The sequence below is a fragment of the Polyodon spathula genome, chromosome 5 (genome assembly GCF_017654505.1).
Source record: "Polyodon spathula isolate WHYD16114869_AA chromosome 5, ASM1765450v1, whole genome shotgun sequence".
In the NCBI taxonomy this organism is placed as follows: domain Eukaryota; kingdom Metazoa; phylum Chordata; class Actinopteri; order Acipenseriformes; family Polyodontidae; genus Polyodon; species Polyodon spathula.
Window position 1 is genome coordinate 14,170,409 of NC_054538.1, and position 26,696 is coordinate 14,197,104.

General features: G+C 35.3%; 1 protein-coding gene across 1 annotated transcript; it reads right to left on the reverse strand.

Moving 5' to 3' along the window:
* Positions 1 to 26,173, reverse strand: si:dkey-119f1.1 (uncharacterized protein LOC557127 homolog). The gene is made up of 27 exons (XM_041249822.1): positions 25,901 to 26,173; positions 22,300 to 22,443; positions 18,486 to 18,603; positions 18,224 to 18,329; positions 17,699 to 17,835; positions 17,108 to 17,169; positions 16,876 to 16,956; positions 16,522 to 16,623; positions 15,810 to 15,929; positions 14,773 to 14,871; positions 11,839 to 11,985; positions 11,505 to 11,593; positions 11,193 to 11,357; positions 10,924 to 11,102; positions 10,383 to 10,584; positions 9,791 to 9,905; positions 8,900 to 9,060; positions 8,457 to 8,592; positions 6,738 to 6,818; positions 6,307 to 6,477; positions 6,088 to 6,225; positions 4,783 to 4,928; positions 2,335 to 2,460; positions 1,722 to 1,827; positions 1,369 to 1,521; positions 930 to 1,027; positions 1 to 276 (listed from the first exon to the last, which is right to left on the reverse strand). The coding sequence occupies exons 2-27, from the start codon at positions 22,429 to 22,431 to the stop codon at positions 165 to 167; spliced, it is 3,282 nt and encodes a 1,093-aa protein (XP_041105756.1). The 5' UTR covers positions 22,432 to 22,443; positions 25,901 to 26,173; the 3' UTR covers positions 1 to 164.
* Between the last annotated feature and the right edge of the window lie 523 nt (positions 26,174 to 26,696).

Below are 26,696 nucleotides of genomic sequence, written 5' to 3' on the forward strand. Positions count from 1 at the left end.
AAAATTAACAAACCGTAAATCCAAAAATAAAACATTTAATACATTTATTATAACACATCAAAAAAAGTGTAAACAGTGCTAGCAGATTGTAAATATCCCCTGTATCATTTGCTGAAACACATACAATAAAACAGAGATCGCCAGATGCCAGATGCAGTTAATCTTTACTGATCTTCGTCCTCTTCTTGGTTTCTTGTTTGAAATGGCAACACGCTCTGCCCACGTTCTGGGTCATGCATTCGTAGAATTCGAATTAGACTGCTGACTGGCAATGAGCTGGATGACAATGAATTTGAAGATAATAATAATAATATAATAATAATAATAATAATAATAAAAAAGCCCAATACATATGGAAAAATCAAGTGACAGCACAAAGTAACCAAAGGAAATTTAACATTCAGCCAGCATTTGTGAACATGTGCCGAAGGCCAAGTGTAGTCATCCCAGCAGTTAACATGTAATGCTGCCTCATTGTTTCTACAAAACAATGTTGCAGCCTGAATATGAAAGTTCAGCCAATTGGAGCAAAGATAACCAAACAAAATAGCCTACTTTAGTTGGTGCATGTATTTCACCACATGCATAACAATACAGAAGAATAGACCAGTGCTCTTCATATTTAAATTGTTATCCATAGACACCAACACAATATAGCGTAGGTCTTCACTAAACGATGGCGGCTGCTACGACTATAGAGACACTGTCTGATCTACCCTATGTTACTTTTGTGTTTGACAGCTAGCAATGAAGATCAGCTTTTGAACTCAAGTCACTGAACAACCCTATTACAGTTTGCAGGTATCATAAAAAACGGTAAGGAAATAGGAAAAATAAAAATGTGAAGCTGCTCATTTCTTTCAATCACAGTCAATGGGACATACATGACAATACATTTGAAGGAGAAAAAAAAAAAAAAAGACCAATACCTCATGCTTTGTGGGGTGAGAAAAATGAATTGACGGTAGCGCTGGCTATCTGCAACTTTTAGCATCATGTCCATAGAAATTCTTCGGTTGACCATGTCCTAAAAACCAAATAGCATGCAAAAGTAAAAGTAGCAGGGTCTTTTGGTTGAAAACTGAAACAAACGTGGATGCAGCTGTTAAGTCATACATAGGTATTACATTAAAGTTCTTTCCATATAAAAAATAAATCAGGTCAATGAAAGCAAGTTCTACCATCAATATATTAGTTGTAGTAGTGATAAACATGTAAGACAAGGTATGATTTAAGTGTCACATTTGGTACAGACGATTCTATTAAAAGTTTCTGTTTTTATGCCATGCATCTTCTCCTACCAACAGCCAGTGGTAACCAGAAATGACATTCGAATATGGCTACCCTTGGTTAAATTGTTGAACATACCATATAGACATCAAATTCATCTAGGCAGCGGAAAGGAGCCTCAGCAATGGCCCACAGAGACAGGATGAAACAGATAGTGGAGAAGGAGCGTTCCCCTCCAGATAATGATCTCATATCATTTAAGGCAGCCTTGTCTCCCTCTCCAGGTTGGACCTGTATTAAACAACCAGTGTGACAGAATCATCCACAGTAATATTAAATTACATTTAGACATTTCTACACCAACTTACTATTTTTCAATGTATGTATGAATTTATTATTATTATATTATTATTATTATTACTGTTCAACTAAAAAATAAGTAAGCAAATAAAATCAATACATATCTTTCCTGAAGAAAGTACATAGCATACCGCAATTGCAAGTGTCTCATTTTTGTGATCAAACGTCATTTTGCCTGAGTAGCCACGCTGCAACAGCAAGGAGTCAAAGTAATACTTGCAACGTACAGAAAGATACCTGCCAAGACAAAAAAAATAAAAGTAATACCATTTTTATATATATTCCAACTCAAGAATGTTAATTAAAAAAAAATTAAAATACCTATTTCCCTTACCTACATAGTTTAAAGACTATACAGTGTACAAAACCAAATACTGACCACTTGAAAAAGTGCTAAATCTTTATTTAGTTGCCATTCTGTGCCTCACCTACTTCAGTAAACTACAAACCCAAGATCCAACTTGGCAGATAATTTTATCTCCAGAGTGTCTGACATCCTCCTCACACCAGACACTCAAGATGGAGCTTCTTCAGAATTAATATGTTGATATCTGCATTTTTAAAATTACATTTACCAGGTAATGACGGTTTAGAATTCTGCATGAGGCTTGCTGCTGTATAATGTGTGTTCTATTTCTGTAAGTGGATCACTAGTATATTTAAATATCTTAAACCTCAATCTTCACCTCTATACACATATAACTCGATAAATAATAGTAAACAATAAATAAATAAATCACCTACGTTCTCAGCTTCACATATGCTTTGTGCCTGTCATGCATGATCTTCCCAAGTAGAACAACAAACTTCTTCAAGTTCTTCACCTGCAAAGCAATTTCCTTGTATTGTTGTACTGCCTCGTGGTACTGCCTAATAATGGAAACACAGATTACAGTAGGCAATTAATACATTATAATTGGAGGTACATGGGTAAAGATGTGAAAATCTAGGTATATTATAATTAGGGGTTTGTCGATACTCATATTTTTTGAGTAATTGTCTTTAATAGCACACTTATTTATTAATATGTTGATTTCAAAACATGAAAAACTGCCCTTTCCTCACAAGTGAGTAACCAGAGTTCTCCCCAGGAATTCTGTACAGCTGGGCGGCAGAACATTATAGCCGGGAGCACTTTTAACTGAAAAATAAACTTTCTTTTCCTTAAATGTATAATATGACAAAGAATTTGAATAATGTGTTGTCTTTCACTGACTATATCTGCTTGCGCTTTTTTTATGTTCTACATGTTCTTTTTCATTACTGTTTTTTTTTATTATGGTAAATTACCATGCTTATTTAAGCACTCGACAATTTTATTGGGGAAAGATAACGCAGGTTTATTGCAGTTCACACACACACACATAGACAAAAAAAAAAAACTTTTCACTTAATGCATGTCTATATATATATTTTTTTTGTTCCACATTTACACAATACTCACACACGTTTGGTCACCATCATAACTACTGCATGAAACCGGAGTGTAATAATCTAGCACCTCTGCACTTAAGCATTTGGAATTGTGCATCAGCTGACAAGTGTTCCGCTGATATCCCACCACGCATTTCTTCTTAAAGGCGTACAGCCTCTATACATGAACCCCCAATATCTCTCAGAAACACATGGGTACATATTTTTACGATATCACAACAAATGAAATACGCTTTTTTTTTGGTGCGTATGTATAGCTATTGTGTACTATATAATCACCTTAGTTTACAATAATATAACAAAAAATGTACTTAATAAAGTAGCTGGTGCAAATATAGTAGGCTATTAAGCAGTGGACTGCGCCCATTGCCGGCTTATTTTGAAAACCCTGCATTCATTGTCAATATTTTTGCTCTGAAAATAATCGGTTATTTTTTTTTTTTAGCAGTCTAACTTATTAGCCTCTCAAAGTGCTTAACACAGAAACCCGCCCCTTCAATTCTCTGCTAAGTTAAAGGTTGTGTCAAGATGTAACACAGCTGTGGTTCCAACGTGCAAGTGATCTAGTCTGCTAGAAGCGCAATCACTCCTTATTGTCAAAGGCACAGTAGCACCTGCAAGAGGGGCGGATCAGGTTTTTTCAGCCGGGCGGCGACAGCCACTTTAAAAAGGTCTGTGGTGAACCCTGGTACCAATCAATGGCAATCAGCTTCTACTGATTGTAAGCAAATCCTTCTCTCATCTGGGGTGCTGACATTGTTACTGCTGTACTGCCCTACAGAGGCTTTAAACCAGGGGTCTCAAATCCTGGTCCTGAAGGGCCGGTGTCCCTCCTGGTTTTCGTTCCAACAGTACTCTAAATTACTTAAAATGGTCTGATTAAGTAATTTAGGGCACAGTTGTAATAAAAACCAGGAGGGACACCAGTCCCCCAGGACCAGGATTGGAGACCCCTGCTTTAAACTGACAATGGAAGAATGTTGCAAAACTAGCAAATGCAACTGATTTGTCACTTAACAGTGACCATTCCTTTAATGTAACTCAAGCTACTGCTGTGAAAACTGGGATAAGTATTTCTTTGGTCAAAGTTCACTCAGAAATAACACCTTACGCAGGACTACACTACCACAATTCACTGCAGAGATTATACTTTTCTAAGGAAACTAAGGATAAAAAGAAAGTTTGGTCATGAGCAAATACGCGAAACCAACGGACCACATTGGTGTGCGTTGAATAATTACATTATTTTTATTTCACTTAATGAATACCCAACAACTTCAAATTTCTTAAAGGCAATTACTCTGACAATAAGAGTATCGGCACATTCCTATTTGTAATGCTTATACTTGGTATTCAATGGAAAATAAACTCAGATACATGATGTTCAAACATCAGTTTAATCTTTTATAAAGTTATTACGGAAAATGTGGCTGTGAATACATTCTAAATGGTTAAAATTGCAATTAATAAAAAGTGTTTAATTCTTTGATGTAGTCGTTGGTAGGATCAGATGTTTAATTCTAATTGCCAGATGAATTTAATGTAAACATTTGTAATACATGCTAGATGAGCAATGTACGTAGCTATCAGGACAGCTACAGTGAAGTTTCTATCTGAATTGCTCAAAATACACAGCAGTTGTTTATCTACTAAACAAAAAAGGTTTACCACTCCCCCCAAAAAACTAAAAAATCAGGACAGACAAACATTTCCACCTGTTAAATATATTATTCAGTGTTTGTAGAGACAGTATCCCACCTTACAATTTCTGCTCTGTCTCCTTGCTGGTCCTGTTCTGTATTAATTTTATCCCTCAAGCGATTCATCTCAGTGTTCAAACTCTTGACACTCCTGCGCACCTCTAACCGCTCTTGGCAGATCTCTTTGGCTTGCTTAAAAGATGCCTTTTAAATGTTAAAAAAATATATTGCTTTAACAAGTTAGGTATAAATACATTGTAAGAAATATGGTATACTTCCAGATTCCAACAGATTTATAGCATATTATCACTCATCATGGTAAACCGTTATACCTTCCAATTTCTAGAGCTGAATTTAGAATGGTACACATGAAGGTCATTAACATCATCATTAACAAATGCTGCTCCTTTCTGACAAAAGCCTTTGGGAATGTACAGCAAGAAAATATTCTAGTTGACAAATATACAATATATATATATATATATATATATATATATATATATATATATATATATATATATATATATATATATACACACACACACACACACACACACACACAGAATAACCGTCATTATTGGCAGTAATATAGATAGCGGCAGGTTATATGGGCCTGTGCTCCATCAATTCTCTGGAAAGCGGGCACATCAGATTAGTTTAACATAAAAATTGCGTTATTTCTCCTTTGTCAACACTTCTGAGCCCTAGTCATTCATGCAAACCTTTCATGTCTCACAGACCACAGATTCTCACACAAAGTGACAAAACCAAAAGGATCAGATTGTGTCATGGTCCACTTTCTTGTGTCACACACCAGCAATATTTACTGTAGACACAAAAATAAGATATTGCAAGTATACAAAACTTATACAACAGGTAAGTCTTTTATCCAACAGATATTGGATTTACTGAAAATGCTACATTTTGTTGTTTAAAGAGATCATTTTCAATTTTTTTTTCCTAACCCCAAGTATAGGAGAATCTGCCCCTTGACTACCAGCACCAATGTTACAAATCCGGTGCCTACAGTGACATACAAATAAAAAGAGAACGTGCTGGTGCATCATTCATGGGAAATAACTTCTGCCAGTGTCAATTAAAAAAATGAAAGACAGGTCTCAAACACGACTGTAATGATTTGGGATATTTTTTTTTTTTTTTATGCTGGAAGTATTGAACTATTTATATTCAAGCATACACAACACGTCATACAAAATGTGAAATAATAATAACTTTGCTAATGTGAACCTAGCCTCAAAATCAGACAGACATCCTGCCAACAAGAATTTTGTAATGGATTGTTGATCTAGTATTTAGTAAATTACTCAATGACCCAAAACCTTATCTGGAGCGGCATTTATACCTGCAATTCATTTTCTTTAGCTTCAAGTTCTGCTTTCAGTCTTTTTATACTGTCTAGATGCAACTTTCGTTTCTCTTCATAGTGTTGTTTGTGGTGCTTGCTCTTTTCAAATTCACAGTCAGCTTTACTCAGTTCTTCCTGTTGAAAAAAATGTAATTTATGTTAACCAAAAACATTTTTAAACTGTGCAGCTGAAAAAAAGGTCATTTATAAACCTACCTTTAATGGATCTGCTTCTTCTGATATTATATTAATTTGCTCCTTGAACTCTTTATATTTGTGTTCAGCTTCTTCAAAGACTTTTCTATGTTCATCCATCTTTTTTCTAGCGTTTTCAGCATCCTGCTTTGCAGCATCTATCTTTATGCATATATCTTGAGACTCCTCTTCCTGTTTACAAGAAAGAGAAAGTTATTCTATGACATAATTTACCAATGGGGGCTAGGAATTTAGATGAATGTATAGGTAAAGCACGGACACAAAATGACATATTTAATACCAGTGTGTCTTACACCCCAAAACCTAGGACAGATAGCAGTCACAAGAAAACAGTCCTATTCATTCAAGTACTGTTCATTTTCCTTTTCTAGTTTCCATGCATTTAGATTTTACAAAATTGTTGGAATATGTTGGATTTCTATTTGACTTACAAGTGTAGAGATGTCCACAGACTGGGGCTCCTCTATATTTTGTAGATCAACTATTTCTAATTCAATCCTTCTCATTTTGTCCTGTAAAAAAAGCAGAAAAAATATATATACATCTTTCAATTCATTTACTTGTAACAAGCTATTCAGAACAAGTTATAATGCTTAAGGACCACCAGGCCAAGTTACAGAAAAAAAATAAATAAATACTGCATTACTCATAAATATTTAATAGCAAGTAGCTTCAAAAGTCATTTTCATTTCTTTATGTTTCTTACTATTTCATGTTTTGTGCAATCATTCTGTGTGGTTCTGGTCTGTTTCTCCAATTACCAGTGTTCTCTAAATCTGCCTTTCAGCAAGAGACTGAACAGCCTTCCTCATTCCATTCAAATCATGTGACCGTGACCTTTCAACCTCGGACAGTCCCACTGAATTACAGACCTGAAAGGTCACATTGTCACATGATTAAAACAGAATGAGAAAGGCCGTTCAGCATTTAAAAATCTCCAAACAGCCAGACAGAGATGGATTTAGTGAAAACTGATAACTCGCTACTGAAATTAACAAAATTATTGAAAACACTATAAAAAATAGTAAGGATCACGTCATTTGAATTTCTCTTAAAAATTGAAGCTCCTTACCATTTAAACATCATAGATTCTCATTAACCAAAAAAAAATACCATGGTACAATTCCTTTTGTTCTTTGTTTACTATTCTTTCTTCAGTTCATTCGAGCCACAAAGTGTGCGTCACCCAGCATTTCACCTGGAGCTGCACTTGAACTGCCCGGGAGCTGCAGTTTGGTCACCTCTGACAAAGACTATTAATTTCTTACCCGACTTGAGAAAACATGGCCCACATAAAAGAAATACTGGTTATATAGGTATCTGCAACAAATCATTTGCACTGTAGTCTGTGCAAGGCGAGTAGCCTCAAATGTCACTATGAAACAAATCTTCATCTGCATATCTGTCTGGATCAGACAAGGAGAAACAAGCTGGCCTCTTTTTAAAAGCACACCTCAGCAGTCAGAAGATGTTTCTTTCAGCATTCAGTAAAGAAGCTTTTTATATATATATATATATATATATATATATATATATATATATATATATATATATATATATATATATATATATATATTATGGACTGATGCCGAAATCGGGCAGTTCGTGAAGTGCTCAACTGTGGTGGGCAGATGCCGAAACAGCATCACATTTTATATCAGTTACTCTAACATCTAGATCTAACCTTGTGCATTGATATTTTGTTGAGTACTATTGCTTTAAACTAGCGTTGTCAGAAAGTATTTAAGTTATTTAAATAAACATGGCAATGCGTGGCTCGATGGTGGTGCACTTTTGCACTTAAAGGTAACAAAGGTAATTCACTCTCTATTAGTAGTATACTGCATCTGTTAAAAGTCTTTCTTTGCTATCAGCCAGGGTGGCTGTGGGCAGATGCCGAAATGAAATAAAATTCAATGCTAATTCAGCATCTGCCCACCACCTCGCGAACTGCCAGATTTCGGCATATACCATTTTGTGTGTGTGTGTGTGTGTGTGTGTGTGTGTGTGTGTGTGTGTAGATTATTTTATATATATATATATATTATATATATTATATATAATATATATATATATATATATATATATTATATTATAATTGCACTATATTTTATACAGAAAAAGGGGGGAATAAATGAATAAATAATCACCTTTGTTTGTTTTCTGTTGTCATGTTTTCTCCGAAGAAGTGCTTCATTCTGTTTTATGTCATCCTCTAAAGCATGTAACTGGTCCTGAACCATTTTAACCTGTGCCAACCGATTTTCAATTTCATCCTCGAGATGACTGGGAAAAGATTCAACATTTCATGCTCAGGCTTACTGCAGTTTTAATGTGCGAGTTAATGAATAAATTCACCTTTTCCTCCAGAACGAGATGGCACAAACAATAGTTAGTTGGATGAACACCAATAACTTGTTACAAACACCGGTTAGCACTAATCTTGGACTTCATTACTTATGTTAACATTAGGTTAGTTTGCATATGTTACATGGCCTGTAAAATCACATTTGTATGCAATCAGTTTTCAATGAAACTTAAGGTTTGGTGTAGATGGTAAAACAACTGATTCCATTTTAAGTCATTTACATACCTGATTTCTGCTTCTACATCTCCACTTAAATATTGTGCTCGTCTATAGTCAGCAGAGTAATAGCGATTGCTATACACTTGGTCACCGTCTCGTGTAAAGGCTTCACGACAATTTCGAGGAGGATTCCCACACTGCATTACTCGACGAGCCACACTGTTATCCTGAAACACATCAGGAATACAGTTAGTTTACCAGCATCATCTACATGTTCAAAACCTGGTCTGCATGAAGACTAGTTCTAAATAGGAAGAACATTCACAACCGTAAAATGGCAAACAAAGTCTGAGATAAAGCAAAACGAATGTCAGGTAGGTAAGAGTTTCAGATGCCTTTGTAATTCAATTCCATGAAAGCAAGTATAACGGAACAGTTTACCCAGGTTTCAAGTTTATGTTGGCTACTTAACAACATGTTTTGGTATTACTTTGTAAATTAATGCCACATATACTCTGGTAGTAAACACTACCTATAAATCTGACAATGTAACTTAGTCTGTATGTTAACCAAAAAGTTTGTTGAACATACTACAATGTCTTTTTAAGCTTGTAGGCTGTGATGTTATGTTGCATTCTGGGTAAACTAGGTTGCATGTTATTTGTTTTATTTGTTTTATCAAAAGGAACAAAAATAATAATAATCTTGCACCACTTAATGAAAGTTAGCTCAAAAAGTTCAAAGAACTATGGAGTACAGTTCACGGACCAGGAGCAAGGGCTGCAAGAGAGACGATGCCTGGCTGGTTTAGAGAAAAAAGGCTGGGTAGAGAGCTTTGCTTGCTCAGAGGGGGATAGGGAGAGAAGGACAGAGAGCCCGAGAAACAGGAGAGAAGTTTACGAGCTCTAGCTCCTACCCCCTGAACACACTCCAACGTTACAATAAAATAAATCTTACTTTAATTAGCAGAATTGTCTCAATGCCTCTCATGTCAATCAGACAGTTTGCTACCACTGGATCATCTATTTCCAAGGCTTGAAGTACAGAGGGGAATTCAGGATGATTGACAGCTCTGAAATGACATACATGTATTTTAAAATTAAATGGAAGGGCGCAGTTACTGTACATTGTTTGTCTTTATGTACTTACTGCATCTACATATGGGGACTACTGTTTCCCCTCCCGATTGAGGTAAAAAGGACTCCCAAACCTATAGTTTTTTGGACAATACTGTACAGTACTATATTTAAATGAGGTGTCACTCCTCCACAGTATCCCACAAAACACCCTGCAAAACAACAGTTTGATCTGTAAATCAAATACATTAGAGTGGACCAGAGCAACATACAATGTTGAAGTAAACTGAAGTCTCTTTCGAGTACTAGGCATTTTCATTGATTTAAATGTTGAAATAATCTTATTTTATGCAGCTCTCTATTGAGAACAGAAATGCAGCACAACAGCAGTGTTTGGTTGAATGCAGATGATGCCACCAATATGGCATCCAAAATTCCAGGCTGGACTGTAGAGACAGTGGTGTCAGACTTACCTGTCTCTTATATTGTACAATTCATGAGTAAACTCACTGACGATAATCTGGGGTCTTTTGCCATGTTTGTAATAACGAGACATCACACTTTGCAGGGTTTTCTCATCCTTGTAATTATCACAACAGAAGGCCTGCATATTCCCTTTCAAGCAGCTCTCAACAGCCAGAGCAAGTTCAGGGTCCTTAAGTCGTATACAGTATCCTGGAAAACACATTGCAAAAATAAAATGTTATGTATTGATGCACAAGGCCAGGATTTAAAGACATTAAAGAGGTTTCTACCATGAAAAAAAAAAAAAAAAAAAAACAGAATTTCACTGTGACCTACATTCACAGCATGCCACAAATGGTAATGCATAGTTTCATTAAAGGTTTATTCCCTTCTTGCAGGGAATTAAACTACCATAATACTACTATTAATAATAATGCATTATCTGAATTATGTTGAAAGTACATTTCTGCATACAACACATGATACAGCAAAGATAGAGCTTCTTGTAATCACTACACGATGTACCCTTTAACATATATCAGTCTTTACCTAGAGGGCCAACAGGTTTCTTCACAAAACGCCCTTGCCTGTATGCTTCATTAATATCTGAAAGAATGGCAGGCATGTGTTCTCCAAATCGTTTTACTCTGTCTGTTCTGCTGGCCTTCAGGGACGACAGCTGCCTTTTTCTGGATTCAGTTGTGTTACGAACATCTTGCTCTTCACGTCTGAAAAGCAACAAGTACAAAGTTATTAGGTTCCATCTAAGGTGATCTGAAGAACACTACAGATTTCCTGATCATATATGTATTGCCCACCTGAGCTTGTAGAGTTCTTCCTTGTATTTACCGATGGCCTGCTGGAACTGGTCCATCTGCTGACTTACAGTAGCGTCCTGGTCTTTTAATTCCTTTAGCCCTTCTTGAAGGCTTTTAATCCTTTCAAATCTCACCACTCTGTCTGCTTCAGAAGACTGATTTATACTGTGAAAGGGAAATTGTTTAATATTATGAAAACTGTACAGAATACTTTGCAATAACTCAAACACACTTTGAATTTCTAACCCCCCCTTCCCAATTGCTAAGTAGAAATGTCTAGCTGCGCTATTTTGTCACTGTGACATCTCCTACCTGTGTCTGAGTTCCTCAATGCGTTTTGTTAGCTGCTCATTGTCTTTCTCCAAGAGTTTCAGATTAGTTCTGCAGCGATGATAAGAAGCCTAAATACAATTTAAAAAAAAAAATATACAGGTTTTCAAATAGTGACAATAAATGCATATTTTCAATACAAAATTTTATTAATATGCATTTCTTGTCCAATATATAAAATGCTGTCTTTACAGAGGTTTCACAGATTCATAAAACTACCAAATAATTGCAATTACTAATGAATGCAACAGGATGGCTAACTGATGATAACTGTTGGAAATGGTCACTCTTGTTTAGTTTATCTTTTCACACCAACCTCAGCCTCTTTACTGGCTTTGTTCTTTGCCTGTGCATCTTCCTTCAAAGCAGTACACTGGGGTTGCCGAGTCTGTACCTTTTCAGTTATACCCTCCAACTGATCATAGATCTCTTTATACCTTTTTTCTGCATCAACAACTTTTCCCTAAAGAAACAAAAAACATATTAAAATTCAACATCACATGTTTCTTTTTGATCTTTAGGGGGTAATAACATTGCTTACCATAATTGATTAGCATAACATTCTCCCACGTTCCTTGCTGCTTGGCAATTAATCTTCTTGTTTGAGACCTTTTTTCAGTCTGACTCAGGTAAAGACATTTTAACGCAATGCAACAATGTTTACAACATAGAGGCAACATGCCATGATAGCAGTGCTGTTGTTCATGAAAACATGCACTTAACCCTGTCCTTTATTATGATTTTGCAACAAACTTTTAAATGCTGTGCCACTGGGTGTCATTTTATAGTTATTTGGGAGGGGCTAAGCTAATATTTTGGATGCCATGCATCATGAGAACCCTACCATTAATGAAACATCCATTGCAGTCAAAAGTGTATTTACAACGATTGATATTACAGAAACGTTCGAATTTTACTTGCCTAAACTGTGGCCATCCTTTATTTACAGCCGATATAGCTGGAACAATCTCGTCATCTCTGGTTTTGCTTTTTTTTTTTTTTTTTTTTTTTTTTTTTTATATCTCAGAGGATGGTTAAATGTAATTATTTGTTAAATATTTCCATTAGTACTTCCTCATAGCACAAACAATGTGTTTATGTACTGTGCTAAAGTTGTGCGATAAGCATTTTATTAAATCATACCAAACTGGCAATGGCCTACCACCACAGGCGTTCCAAGGTGGGAATCCATATTTCCAAAAACTAGAAAAGTATAGTATGTGAGGAAAAGGGAAAACAAAGTTTGGAAAACAACCAAAAACATTCATTACACTATTAAAACCTGTGTAAAATGTAATTTGTTTATTTTATGGAACATCAGGCCACTAACACTGCAACAACATTATTGCAAGATGAAAATGTAGGTCATGTACTGATTCATCTAGTACCCTTAATAATCCCAAAAATGTTCAGAAAGGATCACATACATAATTAGAGACGAAAACAAATGAATGGAGCAATATTAGTGAATGGTCAATGTCTCTGGTTGTTGTTGAGAGGTGGTCTGAGCTCCAGTTGAGCTGACAGGCTGTGACTGGCTGACACTGCAGTTGCGGGTACAGGTCTGGTTGCTTTAGTCAATGCAGAGTACTAATTGGCTGTTTTTTGTGGATAATAAAATGCACTTGAACCAACTGTGTCTGTTTAGTATTCGCTGTTTAACAGATGTAAATTGAGATTTCAATCCAGCATATCAAAATGAAAAAGCTGGTACTTGCACAGACTGATTTTAAATTAGATTCACAGGTGATGCGGTGATGTTCCAACAGGCATCTTACTGTCTAATAGCTGGAAGCGTATTGACTGATGATACTGAATCGTTGACACTTAACAAGCCCACGGTAGTCATTTCGGCGTTTTTTGGTTTTAAAATGTAATTTTCTCCAGTAGTGTAACACATATGGGGCTGTGAGTTCATGTACCTTTCTGTCCGTATGTATTAAATATTCTCACAAAGCATGAAACGCGGGAGTGCAGAAATAAAGGAGCTATATTACATTATACATAAAAGATCCGGGAGCAGTCATACTGACGGCCACACAGAAAACTAAGTGAATTACTGACAGGCTATTGTTTTCAATCAGCCTTTTCACGGCTGGCGCCTGCTTGCCAGCTTCGCTGCTTTGGTCAGTCAATTAGCATCGGGACTAGTGGAAATAAATACTAGGGACCGTGGAATTTTACAACACAACAAAATATGGAGTTGACGTTTTGGATCAGATGGCACGGTATTCCGACGGTGGTCTGTTCAGGTGTTTTACAATGTATTGGACCTAGTAGCCATCATCTCCTGGGAACTTTACAAAGAATGCATGGAGAATTTACCAAGGAGAGAATATATTTTACAGTTAGCACAGGAACTTCACAAGAAGCATTTGGAACAGAGGGAGACTGCCCAGCGTGTACCCACAGCTGAAGCTGGCAACCCCGTTGAGAGCCACAAGAGACTCCAATGCCAGTGCAATAAAAATAAAACTTCGGACAGCTGTGCCCTGTGCAGAAAGGTGGCGTGGAGAAGCGCATTATCTGTATTGATTATGAATAGCCTTAGACTCAAGATAAAGGAATACCCTTTTGTCGAAAAAAGAAAAATAAATTTGACTTTTTTAATAACTTCTTGTGCTGTGCGCTTCTGTAAAATGTTTTTTTTCTAAGTTTATTTATCTACGTTGTTCAGTTGCTTTTGCTCATCTGATAATAAACCGATTGCTGTTGAAAAGTAAAAACGTATTGCTATCGTTTCAGTTTTATAAATATGTATGTTGTAAAAACCGATGTCTGATCAGCTGTTTATTTATTTACATTTTCTTGTTGTGATTTGTAAAATAATATATATAAATAATATGCTTTGATTTTTCAGATGTTTATGTAACATACTCAATAAAAAATAAACAAATTACATCCAACTGTTTCTCCTTTTGTTATACTATTTACAGTGTTTTGAATACAGCCATCAGAAAGACTGCTGCAGGGCTTCTAGGAATGAGTATATCTCCGGTCCTTCTAGTGTTAATCTACCGCCCTTACAATGGAGCATATGAACCTAGCTTTCTCCAGTATTTAGTTATCTTTTTTAAATGTAGATAAATGTCACTGTAATGTTACAAAACTTGTAATATAAAAAACAAATACATCTTATTATACAGCTGTTTGGTTCTACCGTTGTAAACCTACAAGATGTATTACTTATTTAAAAAAAGAAAAAGACTTAAGATACTTTGAAAATATGTGTAGAAAAACAAGATGTTACCTTCCACTCCTCCACTTTCTGGTCAAACTTAACCGTGCTGTTTTCTTCAGCTTTAATTCTATCCCTACTAGGCTGCACCTGCTTTTCAATCTCAGAGACCTGTTAGAAAAACAACAAAACATGATGCTATTATCATAACCCTGGTTCACTGAAAAAGAAATGTAACCATTACCAAATAGTTATTTACCTCCTAAAGACCTGAATCCTGAATACTGGATACCAAAGCTGCCCCTTTGAGCCTGTGACACAGTCACGACCCCAGCCCCCGTGGGATCAAAAGGACTGCGCTCACAGATCTAAGCGCCATTTTTCCTTCAAGTGTGTTACAATCATGGCCTCAGCGACCTTGAAGGTTAATGGTTACATTTCTATTTCGGGGAACCGGGGTTATGATAATAAGCTAACGTTCCCTTTCAAGTACGAAATGTAACCATTACTGAATGGGTGAGTGTACCAAAGCCAAAGATTGCAGAACGACCGGAATGCTACAAGACCAAGCCGAAGGCTGCCCTGTGTTTTACCATTAAAATACTGACGAAGAATTTCACTGTGCCTGTGTTGTAGGGGTCGACTGTGAGGCTGTCCTTAACACTAGTTCCAAAACCAGGGTTTTGAGGATCCACAACATTCAGTCTGTAAAACCTAGTGAAGGTATGGGGAGAACACCACTGCATTGCATATGCCCTTGACAGATGCACTCTGGGAAAGCAAGGACGCTGCCATGGCATTCTGTAGGGTGTCAATAACCCTGTCGGAAAGTCCCAGATGGCAATAATAATAATAATAATAATAATAATAATAATAATAATAATAATAATAATAATAATAATAATAATAATAGAATCAGTAATAAAACAAACTTGAATATTTTTGGCCAACATTGATAGCATAAAATAATCTTATTTATTAATACTATTACAAAAAATAAAAAAAATAAAAGATACATTTATCAGTTATACCTCACATGAAAAGCTGAGCAGGAAAACAAAAAAAACACACAAAAACAAGGATAAATAATTAAGGCAGACACTTCTTACCACTGCCCAGGCCATTTGATGCTTCAGTTCTTCTAGCTTGCTCTGCATCTCATCTAGAGATGCCAGGCTATTGTACCGGTCCTCTTTCTCAGAACACTGGCGTTTCAGGTCTTCTAAACTCTGTGACGAAAACCAGAATCATACATGACGATATACTTAAGTACAGCTATGGCCGCAAGTTTTGCATCACCCAATAGAATGAACTAATTTTGCTTCATAAAGTTGAACGAAAACTACCAAATAATGTTACATTAACACATTGAATTACATACCGGATGTAAAAACTGACAAATTGAAAAAAGTGATATTTCGAAATGAAACTAGTATTATGGCTTCCAGTAGACTTTTGCGATATTATTGGGTTTTTTTTTTTTATGTTTTTTTTTTTTTTTTTTTTTAATTACATGACGCTAAATCAAACAATTATGTTCATACATACATATTTTTTTTTCAAATTTATTTTTAATTAATTATCTCAATCTTAAAATTCGAGGATGCTAAACTTTTGGCCATAACTTTAGGTAAGTATCTTTTATGATAGTGACAAGTTTAAAACTGCCAGTCGAAACAACATTGTACCCACGAGAGGGACTGCAACTCATTAATTACCGGTAATTCAAATTAAGTCACACATTGTAGCCAACAATATAATTAAAAAAAAAAAAAAAAAATCTAATCTAGTATGTTATAGATATGTTTCTCTGCAAATTACCTCGTCATGTTTCTCAACCTTCTGAAGTGTAACTGTCTTTGTCTCCATAATATAGGTGTAATCTTCTTTCATTTGTTCCAGCTGAGTGGCTTTCATGAAAAACTAAAATGGATTTAAAAAAACATTTGAAAAATACATTCGACACAAGCAATGCACAGCATGTATTATGTGGAAGCAACTTACATTAAAAAAAAAAATTGTAGCAGCTTAAAAATATATTTAATTGTACACAAATTCTAACTACAAAAATATTTGATTTAATCAACAGTTTTCGTTGACCCAGATTAGCATTAATCTTGGACTATGTAAAGTAGTGTTAAACCATTAACAAGTTTAAAATGTGAGACAACATACTTTGTATTTGTCACCTTCTCCTTTTGACTGTAGAAAATGTTTGCTCATTTCTTGGGTTAATATGGACACTGGATTATCCACCTGTAAACAATTAAACACATTACATGAAGCTTAACATGTATCCTAATAACTTGTGAGGTGTGGACTGCATATTTTAAAGTTTTCATATTGTAAAATTAAGCAGTTTTCGATGTGAAAGTAATAACAATTTCAAAAGTAATTTAAAAAATACCTGAATGTTGAAATGGTCCAGTATTGAAATAAGTTCCTCCTTTTTTATAGACACCACATGACCTTTTAAACAAATTGTTTGGGGGTTTAAACAGGGGAAAAAAATACAAAAAATAAAAATAAAAATCAACTTCTCTTTAGTACTGTACTTGTTTGTGCGACAGGTTTCTAGCAAAAGGTCAACGTGAAATCAACATTCTTTTAAATTATAATTTATCTAACCACTGCATTCAGTAATAACTAATTAATTAATTAATTAACTAAGTAACTCATTAACTAAGTAACTAATTCTGAAAATAATCAATCAGCTGTAGAACCAAACACATTCACAGCATAAGCTTGCAAAATCTATAATAGAATATCATATCCCTGTACGCTTGTTATAATACCCTTGTAAAACATGTCTCCATCTTTTAGGATCTGTGATTTAATTTTATTTTCAATTAACGCTCATAAAAGAAAACTTAAATGGAAAAGGTTGCTGTGGGTTATTGACTGCTTTACTTGATTAAATCCAGATTTTAGAATTATAATATGAAGTATTTAAAAAATTATGATGATGCCAGAAATGTTTTGAAGGATAACAAAATACCTAATTTGCTCTTTAATTTGTACGATCTTACTCCATCACTGGAAATTCTTTGGTCCACAATAATGGCCTCCCCATACACATCTGGCTTAAATGCATCTGGTCCTCTGTTACGCAAAGTTATTGAGACATCTGCAGAGCTAAATGGTAATGACAAATCATTTAATAAGTTACATGTCTTAACACACACACACACATTCACACACCAAGGATTAGATTAGCTATTAAACAGTGTCTTGTCTAGTTAAAACAAATAATCTACAATAATAAAGAACTTTGAATTGGCTTTCCTATATGTTTTTTTTTTTTTTTTTTAATTTTGTTTTGTTTTTTGGAATGGATCAATTTATTTACACCAAAAACAGCACTGCTGCTTTTTTTCAGGGTTGCTCTATATTACTAAAATGAAAATGAAATATTTTTTGATAAGGTATTCTGTAAACAAATATGCAGTTTGTGGCCAAAATCGTGCATGCAGTGGGTTGATGTCCGAACATTTCTGAAGACTACATTACTCACTGTACTTACCTTTGACCCTCCTTCACAAATCCTTTCAGAGAAGACCCTCTGTTAGTGGCAAGCGCTTTCCCACCAAGTCCAACTATTAGTGCAGTCAATACAGCACTCTTACCACCTAGCATTTAAACATACAAATGTGTGTTCATTAGTTATAGACTGTGAATAGTCAGCAGCACTGACCTGTGCATTTATTTATTGACCTCAGCCCTAAAGAAATGTATTACCACCAATCAAACCATACATGCTGTATGCACCAGAAGAAGAAACTTACTTCCATTGTTTCCAACAACAAAGTTGACATTTGACCCAAATTTGAATGGACCCAGCAAAGAATGACACATGAAGTTTTTCAAGGAAATGCTTTCAATGATGCCAACTTCTCCTGAACTCTACAGAAAAAATGAAACATGTGCATTAAATATTAGTAAATGTAATTCATATTTAATTTAAAATACCTAACAATTACCAGCCACTAAAGTTTCAACGGACAAATAATACCAGGTATGGTTTTCAACATACCAGGCCCATGCAAAGTTCACAGAAATCTCAGTCGTAAGCATAGCCAGTAGACCACTTTTTACATGCTTGTCTTTTCTGAATCACAAGTTTAAATAGTGAACCTAAATAATGAAAAATGACAAGACATTCCTGATCATTTTAGGGCTGTGTTCAAAGGTTCGTTAGCTAGAGAGGAATTCAAAAGGTAGTTCTAAACCTTCGAAGGTTCATCAGACAGCAATCATGCACTGTTTTTATTTTCAGTTTTCTTTTCTGTCTTAACAGAAACTGTTTGACAATGTGGGTATACTATAAATCAGACATTAAATGTCACTCACATGCACAATTTGATCTTTTGATTTGTACAATGTATATTACTTAAACAAATGTTGTTGTATTAAAATCCACTACCAAATGGTTATATGTGGAAGCTCTTGAGCCATTGCCATGCAATGGAGCAGGCTATATTATGCCAAAGCACTGGGGGGATACCTATAGCGGTTAGGGGTGTGCTTTTGGTACATTTTTATTAATGTTTAAATGCTATGCAGGTGTCAGCATTTAAACCATATCTACACACATACACACACTTTATATTACATTCTGATGTATACCGACAGCCCTGGTTAGTATTTTCCAAGCAAAGAAACCCTAAATACATTAAAAAAAAAAAAAAAAACACATATACACCAAAGTATATATTGAAATTAGGGCTGTGACTCGATTCAAATTTTTGATCAGTTAATTAATGGGCATTAGCACATTTTTAATAAAGGCTATCCTGCATGTAATACTAAAAAAAATCAACAGAATCTAAAAAAATAAGCTCAATGGGAATTTGGTCTTTTTAAAAGCATTTGTTTTGTTATTTTTATCTTTGTAAATGTCTGTCTTTGTATTTGTACTGCGCTACTGAGATGTGAATAAACCAAACTAAACTCTTTTTTTTTTTTTTTACATTATATTCAAAAAACAAAACTAATTTAAAAAAAAAAAAAAACACAATTTACATATTTACAGAAACTATCAAATGCAGATTCCAAACCAGCATTGTTATATTTTAAATATTCCCTTCTGTTGACAAATTACATATATAAAGGGCTTTCTTAATTAAAAAATTACAGCCTATACATAATACATGTATAATTATGCGTTCTCTGAATTAACATTGGAAAACAAACAAAAAAGAACTTATTTTTAAAATCGTGTTATACGCATTCACAGTCACCATCTAGAGCGTTTGGTTTATTATGGATGTTTGCTTTTTACTGCATTCAGTAACTCCATTCACGTTAATTCTGAATGTTTTCATTTCAAATAATTACATACCACGGTTTTCTCGTCTGTCCGTTTCCTCAAAATAATTCCGAATGTGGCTTTGCCTCATTCCTTTGTTTAGAGATACAATTTTATTAATATATAACTAAAGTTAAAAAATACATTTTTCTTAACCCTGTGTGGACTGAACCATACCATGCCCACTACAGCATGAAAACACAGTGCCACCAATGAAGTGCCAGATCGACCGAGAATAAAACCCGCCCCAGTGTCAATCTTTCTGTTGCACCAATTAGAATAACTGCTTGGAGGCAATTGCCAAACTCCATCCTTTTTTTATAATATCCGCCCTTACCGTGGCACCACAGCAGACAGATACGCGACGGACCACTGTATATGATAATAAATTACTAACATCAATATATTTTACAATATATATATATATATATATATATATATATATATATATATATATATATATATATATATATATATATATATACACACACATACAGTACCTTGCAAAAGTATTCAGACCCCTGACCAATTCTCTCATATTATTAAATTACAAATGGTACACTGAAATTTCGTTCTGTTCGATATTTTTTAAAAAAACACTGAAACTCAAAATCAATTATTGTAAGGTGGCATTGGTTTTATGTTGGGAAATAATTTTAAGAAAAATAAAAAACTGAAATATCTTGCTTGCATAAGTATTCAACCCCCACACATTAATATTTGGTAGCGCCACCTTTCGCTGCAATAACAGCTTTAAGTCTTTTGGGGTAAGTATGTACCAGCTTTGCACACAGTGTCGGAGTGACTGGACGACGCTTGTGGACCGCAATTTTCAAATAGTGCCACAGATTCTCAATGGGATTGAGATCAGGACTCCATGCATTCTTTGCTCCATCCATTCTTCTTTAAATTGTAACAAGATGCCCAGTCCCTGCTGATGAGAAGCATCCCCACAGCATGATGCTGCCACCACCATACTTCACTGAAGGGATGGTGTGTCTTGAGGCATGGGCAGTGTTAGGTTTGTGCCAAACATAGCACTTTGAGTTTTGGCCAAAAAGCTTTATCTTGGTCTCATCTAACCACAAAACCTTTTCCAACATCACAGCTGGGTCACTCTCATGCTTTCTGGTAAACTCCAGACATGCTTTCAGATGGTACTTTTTGAGTAACGGCTTCTTTCTTGCCACCCTTCCATATAGGCCAGGGTTATGCAGAGCTCTTGATATGGTTGACTGGTGCACCTTTTCTTGGCAGTGCCTGGGTGGTGTGATGCAGCTTCCACTTCCTGATTATTGATCCAACTGTGCTCACTGGGATATCCAAACACTTGGATATTATTTTGTACCCTTTCCCTAATCTATGCATTTGTATTACTTTATCTCTAACTTCTGTAGAATGCTCTTTGGCCTTCATTTTCCTTCAGATTCACAGCCTTACCAATGATCCTTTAACAGTGGGGTTTTTATTCAGAAAATGTGACAGCAACTTTACTGGTTCACAGGTGGAGGCCAATAGTAAAGTAACTGTGTCCTCGTTAGGGCAATTTCTTTCATTGGTGGAAACTGGGAGCTTCCACAACACAGGGGTTGAATACTTATGCAAGCAAGATATTTCCGTTTTTTATTTTTCTTAAAAATATTTCCCAACATAAAACCAATGTCACCTTACAATATTTGCGTCTGAGTTTCAGTGTTTAAAATTAAAATATCAAACACAACGAAATTTCAATGTACCATTTGTAATTTAATAATATGAGAGAATTGGTCAGGGGTCTGAATACTTTTGCAAGCCACTGTATATATGTATATATGTGTGTATATATATATATATATATATATATATATATATATATATATATATATATATACACACACACACACACACACACACACACACACACACACACACACACACACCCACACATATGATTTGGTTAAATTGGTCACATGACCGGTTATAAATCTAGAATATTCAAGGTTTAACCACTTCTTTAGAGTATGTATGTTTAAACGTTTAAAATTCCCACCCTGAATAGCGGTTGTATTGCTTCAGTAAAACATGTGGCAGGGCACACACATCCCCTGCCACAGCCTAACAGGTTGCATCACAAAGCTTCAGAAGCATTGCATGACAAATACAAAGTGAAATCTGATAACCTTCAAACAAATTGTGCAGTTTGTCCTGACATGACTGCTTCAAAACACAGCAAATTATTATAGCTGGAACAGAAACCCTACACAATTAATGGATGTGTACAAATACATCATTTAAAAAAAAAAGCTTTTTACCAAGGGTGAATTCTGAGGTGTTTCAGACCTAAACTGACTGATATTACTCTCTTCATCTGTGTCCTCAGCTTCTTCAGTTCTGGTCCTTTTTTGTGGTCTAGCACTAGGAGTATGATCCTTTCTTTTAGACATAGTTCAGGTATTCTGAAAGAGAAAAATACATTGGTTCAAGTTAAACGGCTAGTTTTTCACCTACCTGTCCTCTTGTAACAGGTGTTCTTTTTCGGAATATGACAGGGTCCTTCCGTACTTTAAACGATGGGATATTTGGGGAAGTACAGTATGTAATAGTGTTTTCTACTGTAGCCCTGAAGTGCAAAACACAAACACAAAATCGAAAAACACAAATACAAAAACAGAAATACAATTTAAAAAACACAAGCACCACAGAGATAACAAGGACATAAACAAACACCCAGCGCTCAAACAATATCACAGACATTTGCAGAACTTTTTGAGATGTTATAGTAATTAAACAATGACTTGGGTTGCATTATTGAGGAGTTTGGTGATAACATGAGTGATCGGAGATGATTTATCAGTATGCAAGACTACGAAGAGATATGTGATAAATACAGTGAACAAGGGGTGGGACGAGGTTGGAGATGCAGTAATGAGTGTCCTGTTGATATGCAGTGCCTTTTAAACAAAATACTTTTAAAAGCGAGTGTAAAATAAACTTCCTGTGAAAATAAATTGGACTGGTCGCGCCTGATAGGTGCTGAAAAAATGGACCCCAAAGGGATAACTTTATAGTACAGCACATCCAACAGCACACAGTATTTACCCAGAGTTTTTGTTTTGTGTTTTCTGCTTTAGTTGCTTTGCATTTTCAGTTTTTTGCATTTTTGCGTTTTTTGCATTTTTTTTTTTGTTTGTCTGCATTCATGTTTTGAAATTTGCATTTGTTTTTCAATTGTATTTCTGTTTTTTTTTTGCATTTGCATTTGTGTTTTTGGATTTGTATTGTGTTTTGCACTTCAGGGCCACTGTAGTTTTCAATGCCAGAGCGGAAAACTAGTGACAATAGGTCAATTGCAACAAACTAAAAGGAGCATACTAACTGGAGATTGCCCCGTGGTTAGTACGAATGACGGTACTAAACTAGTCAAGTCCACAGCTGTGTCTTAAAAATTTTCTCAACTGCAATGAACCCAAAGTAACTGCTGCTGCCCTCTAGAACAGTGGTTCCCAACACTAGTCCTGGGGATCCCCTGTTTCTGCTGGGTTTTATTCCAACTGAGCTCTCACTTACTCAACTGAACTGTTAATTGAACTCATAATTTACTTAATTAGGCCTTTTTGTTGTTTTCAGATCTTAAAATGACGCAGATTTCAAATTAGCTATAACATTTTACAAGTAACTTGAACTCTGCAACTGTTTAAGAGCTGAAAACAATTACAAAGTTCTAATTAAGCAAATTATCAGTTCAATTAAGGCTCTAGTTAGTAACTGAGAGCTTAGTTGGAATGAAAACCAGCAGACACAGGGTTAGGAACCACTACTCGACAGGATACTAAAACACGTTACTAAAGCCCCTTTCACACTGGCATGCTCTACCTGGGTCAGGACCCAGTGTCATGCGGGTCGGCTATGCAGTTTCACACTGGTTTAGATAAAGCAGGGTTGACCTGGGTGACAGACTCAAGTACACCATGTGCGTATCAATGCCCCAGAAGCAGCTTGATATGGACACTTCCATCCACACTTCTTTGGATTGAACCATTGGCCCAAATGTTGATTAAAGCAAATGTTTCTTAATCCCTGCTGCAATCTGTTTTATGGTGGGTCTCAATCACCAAAAACACATCTAAACAGAATAAATAGAAATGTTCTTTCGGAAGTGAAACCTTCATGCAGATGTGGCTGTTTGTTATTGCGGCGGCTTACGAACGCTTGTCGTGCATTTTGTCTCACTGAACCCGTGTCAAAGAGTGTCAACCCACATCTTGAGGTGGGTCGCTGCGACCCGGGTTAACCCGGGTACGACTCAAGTAAGTAGTTTCACACTACGCAGGATTATGACCTGGGTAGCCAGAACGTGGGTAGCAGTGCCAGTGTTAAAGGGGCTTAAGTTAGTCCAGCAAATTCTATACACTACATACTTGTGGTATCATACTAACACATATGAAAAAACTCAAAATGTATTGCCAGCTTATTTAACTGTGAATTTGATAGTATTGGTTTTTAATATGTGTTTACTAACTAAATTTTGAACCCCCACCCCCCTTGGGCACAAAAAAAAAAAAAAAAAAAAAAACTGTCAAAACATTTGCAACAAAACCAGTTTTATCCTTATTCAATTTCTTCAACTTAACGTATACTATATATATATATATATATATATATATATATATATATATATATATATATATATATATATATTAGCTCAAAGAGCCAGCTGCCCAACGTTTCGATATGTTGTACATATCTTTCTCAAGGGAGCCTGTGTTTGAATCAAAACATTGGAGGTATTTACAGGTGTTTGACGGCATGACAACTACTTGTTATTGTTTATATTCAAATCCCTGATTTATTCTTACATGATGTAATGGTGTTCTATATGTGACATCACTTTTACTTAAGAACATAAGAACAGAAGAAAGTTTACAAACGAGAGGAGGCCATTCGGCCCAACTTGCTCGTTTGGTTGTTGCTTGTTGGCCCACGATGCAACATTATCTAGAATATATCTGATAATATATATATATATATATATATCTTATATATATATATATATTATATATATAATATATTATATATATATATTGGCAACGAGCAAAGAACCATAACGCTCTTAAAAATATAATTATCTGGAACCAATCACTCAGATTTGGAGCCCTCCACCAGCTTCAGTTCCTGTTTACACGACAACAAAGCGCTTAATCCCATAGTCCGTACGAAAGCTGGGGATCAGCTAGTACCCAGATTTGTTACACATCTTTTTTCGTTGCATGAATTGGTACTAAATTAGTACACAGCTTAGGATGATCCTTTTAGTATCGCTTAGCTAGTCCGCAGCTCCCTAATAAATCTATAATTTAGATGCAATTGACCAATTGTGTTCAGATCATGGCATGAGAATGTGCATAGCAGTGATCGTGATATATGACAACAACGATGACATTCACAGCTAATACACCAAAACAAAATGTATTCAAGGGATTTAGTTTAAAATAGGCCGCTTCTGAAGAGTGAAACTGAAGCTGTCTGCTGAAGTTTCACCGCAAACATAATCAAAACATAACTCGGCAACCTATCACCAATACGCAACTCCAGGCGTGCTTCTTTCAAGCTGCCTCTCTCCACAAAACAAAAATACACCACGGACAAGACACTAGTCTTATTTTGGCTTACATGTGTCATGTTATGCACACGCTATCAATAAGTAGTAAAACTTTGACATTACCTGGTGTTGGATAACAGATGAGGATCTAAAATCTAAAAGAAACACAGTGCATTTCTTACAGTGCTGTACTACAAAGAGCCTCGGCCGTGTATGGGTGCTGTTTACTATTGCGACTGTGAAGTCCTGCTACAGGTGTGCCGTTGCTTGTTTGTAAAATTGAAAACAATAAAATTAAGGAAAGAACCACAAACCTTGTCTGGCACGAATCTTGAAAACGGCGGCAATTGTCCACAACTTAAAATACATGCAGTTATCCGATTCAAGAATGTTGTTATTACACCCACATATTATTCTGTCAAACTGAGTAAAATAACTGCAAATAACATATTATCTGTTCATCTTAGTTTTGTTTTACATAAGACGGACACAGAAACTGATCATGCAGGATTCCGCGCGTACAACAGAAAGCACGCAACTGCGCAGCCTCATCCTTTTTTGGCACAGTCAAGGGTTGTATGGTGATTGTGGCTTTACGATATTGCGGGTAACGAAAATCTCTCTCTCTCTCTGTGTGTGTGTATATATATATATATATATATATATATATATATATATATATATATATATATATATATATATACACACACACAAAATTCATTAACTGTTATGTAATCATTGAATAAAAATGATAATCATCTAGTAATTTAGAGAATTTGGTAAAATATATTTATTTATATACATATACATATACAAACGTCACATACATCCTCTAGAAGTTAATAGAGCAATTCCACAAACGACATAGCCGAACCGGAAGTAATACTGTTACTCGAGCGGTCATGAAGCAATATACGATTACAATGAATAATTAGTTTTTATAATAAATAACATTTGTTTTAAAAGCTACGTTTTACGTGAAAGCGTAGTTCGCTAGTGTATGCTAGACATAAATCACATAGTTTTCGGTTTTGTAATCGTCATTGAAATTCCAGAACCCTACCTCTTTAAATTCAGAAAATTGCTCATGTGCACTATAGGCGATATATA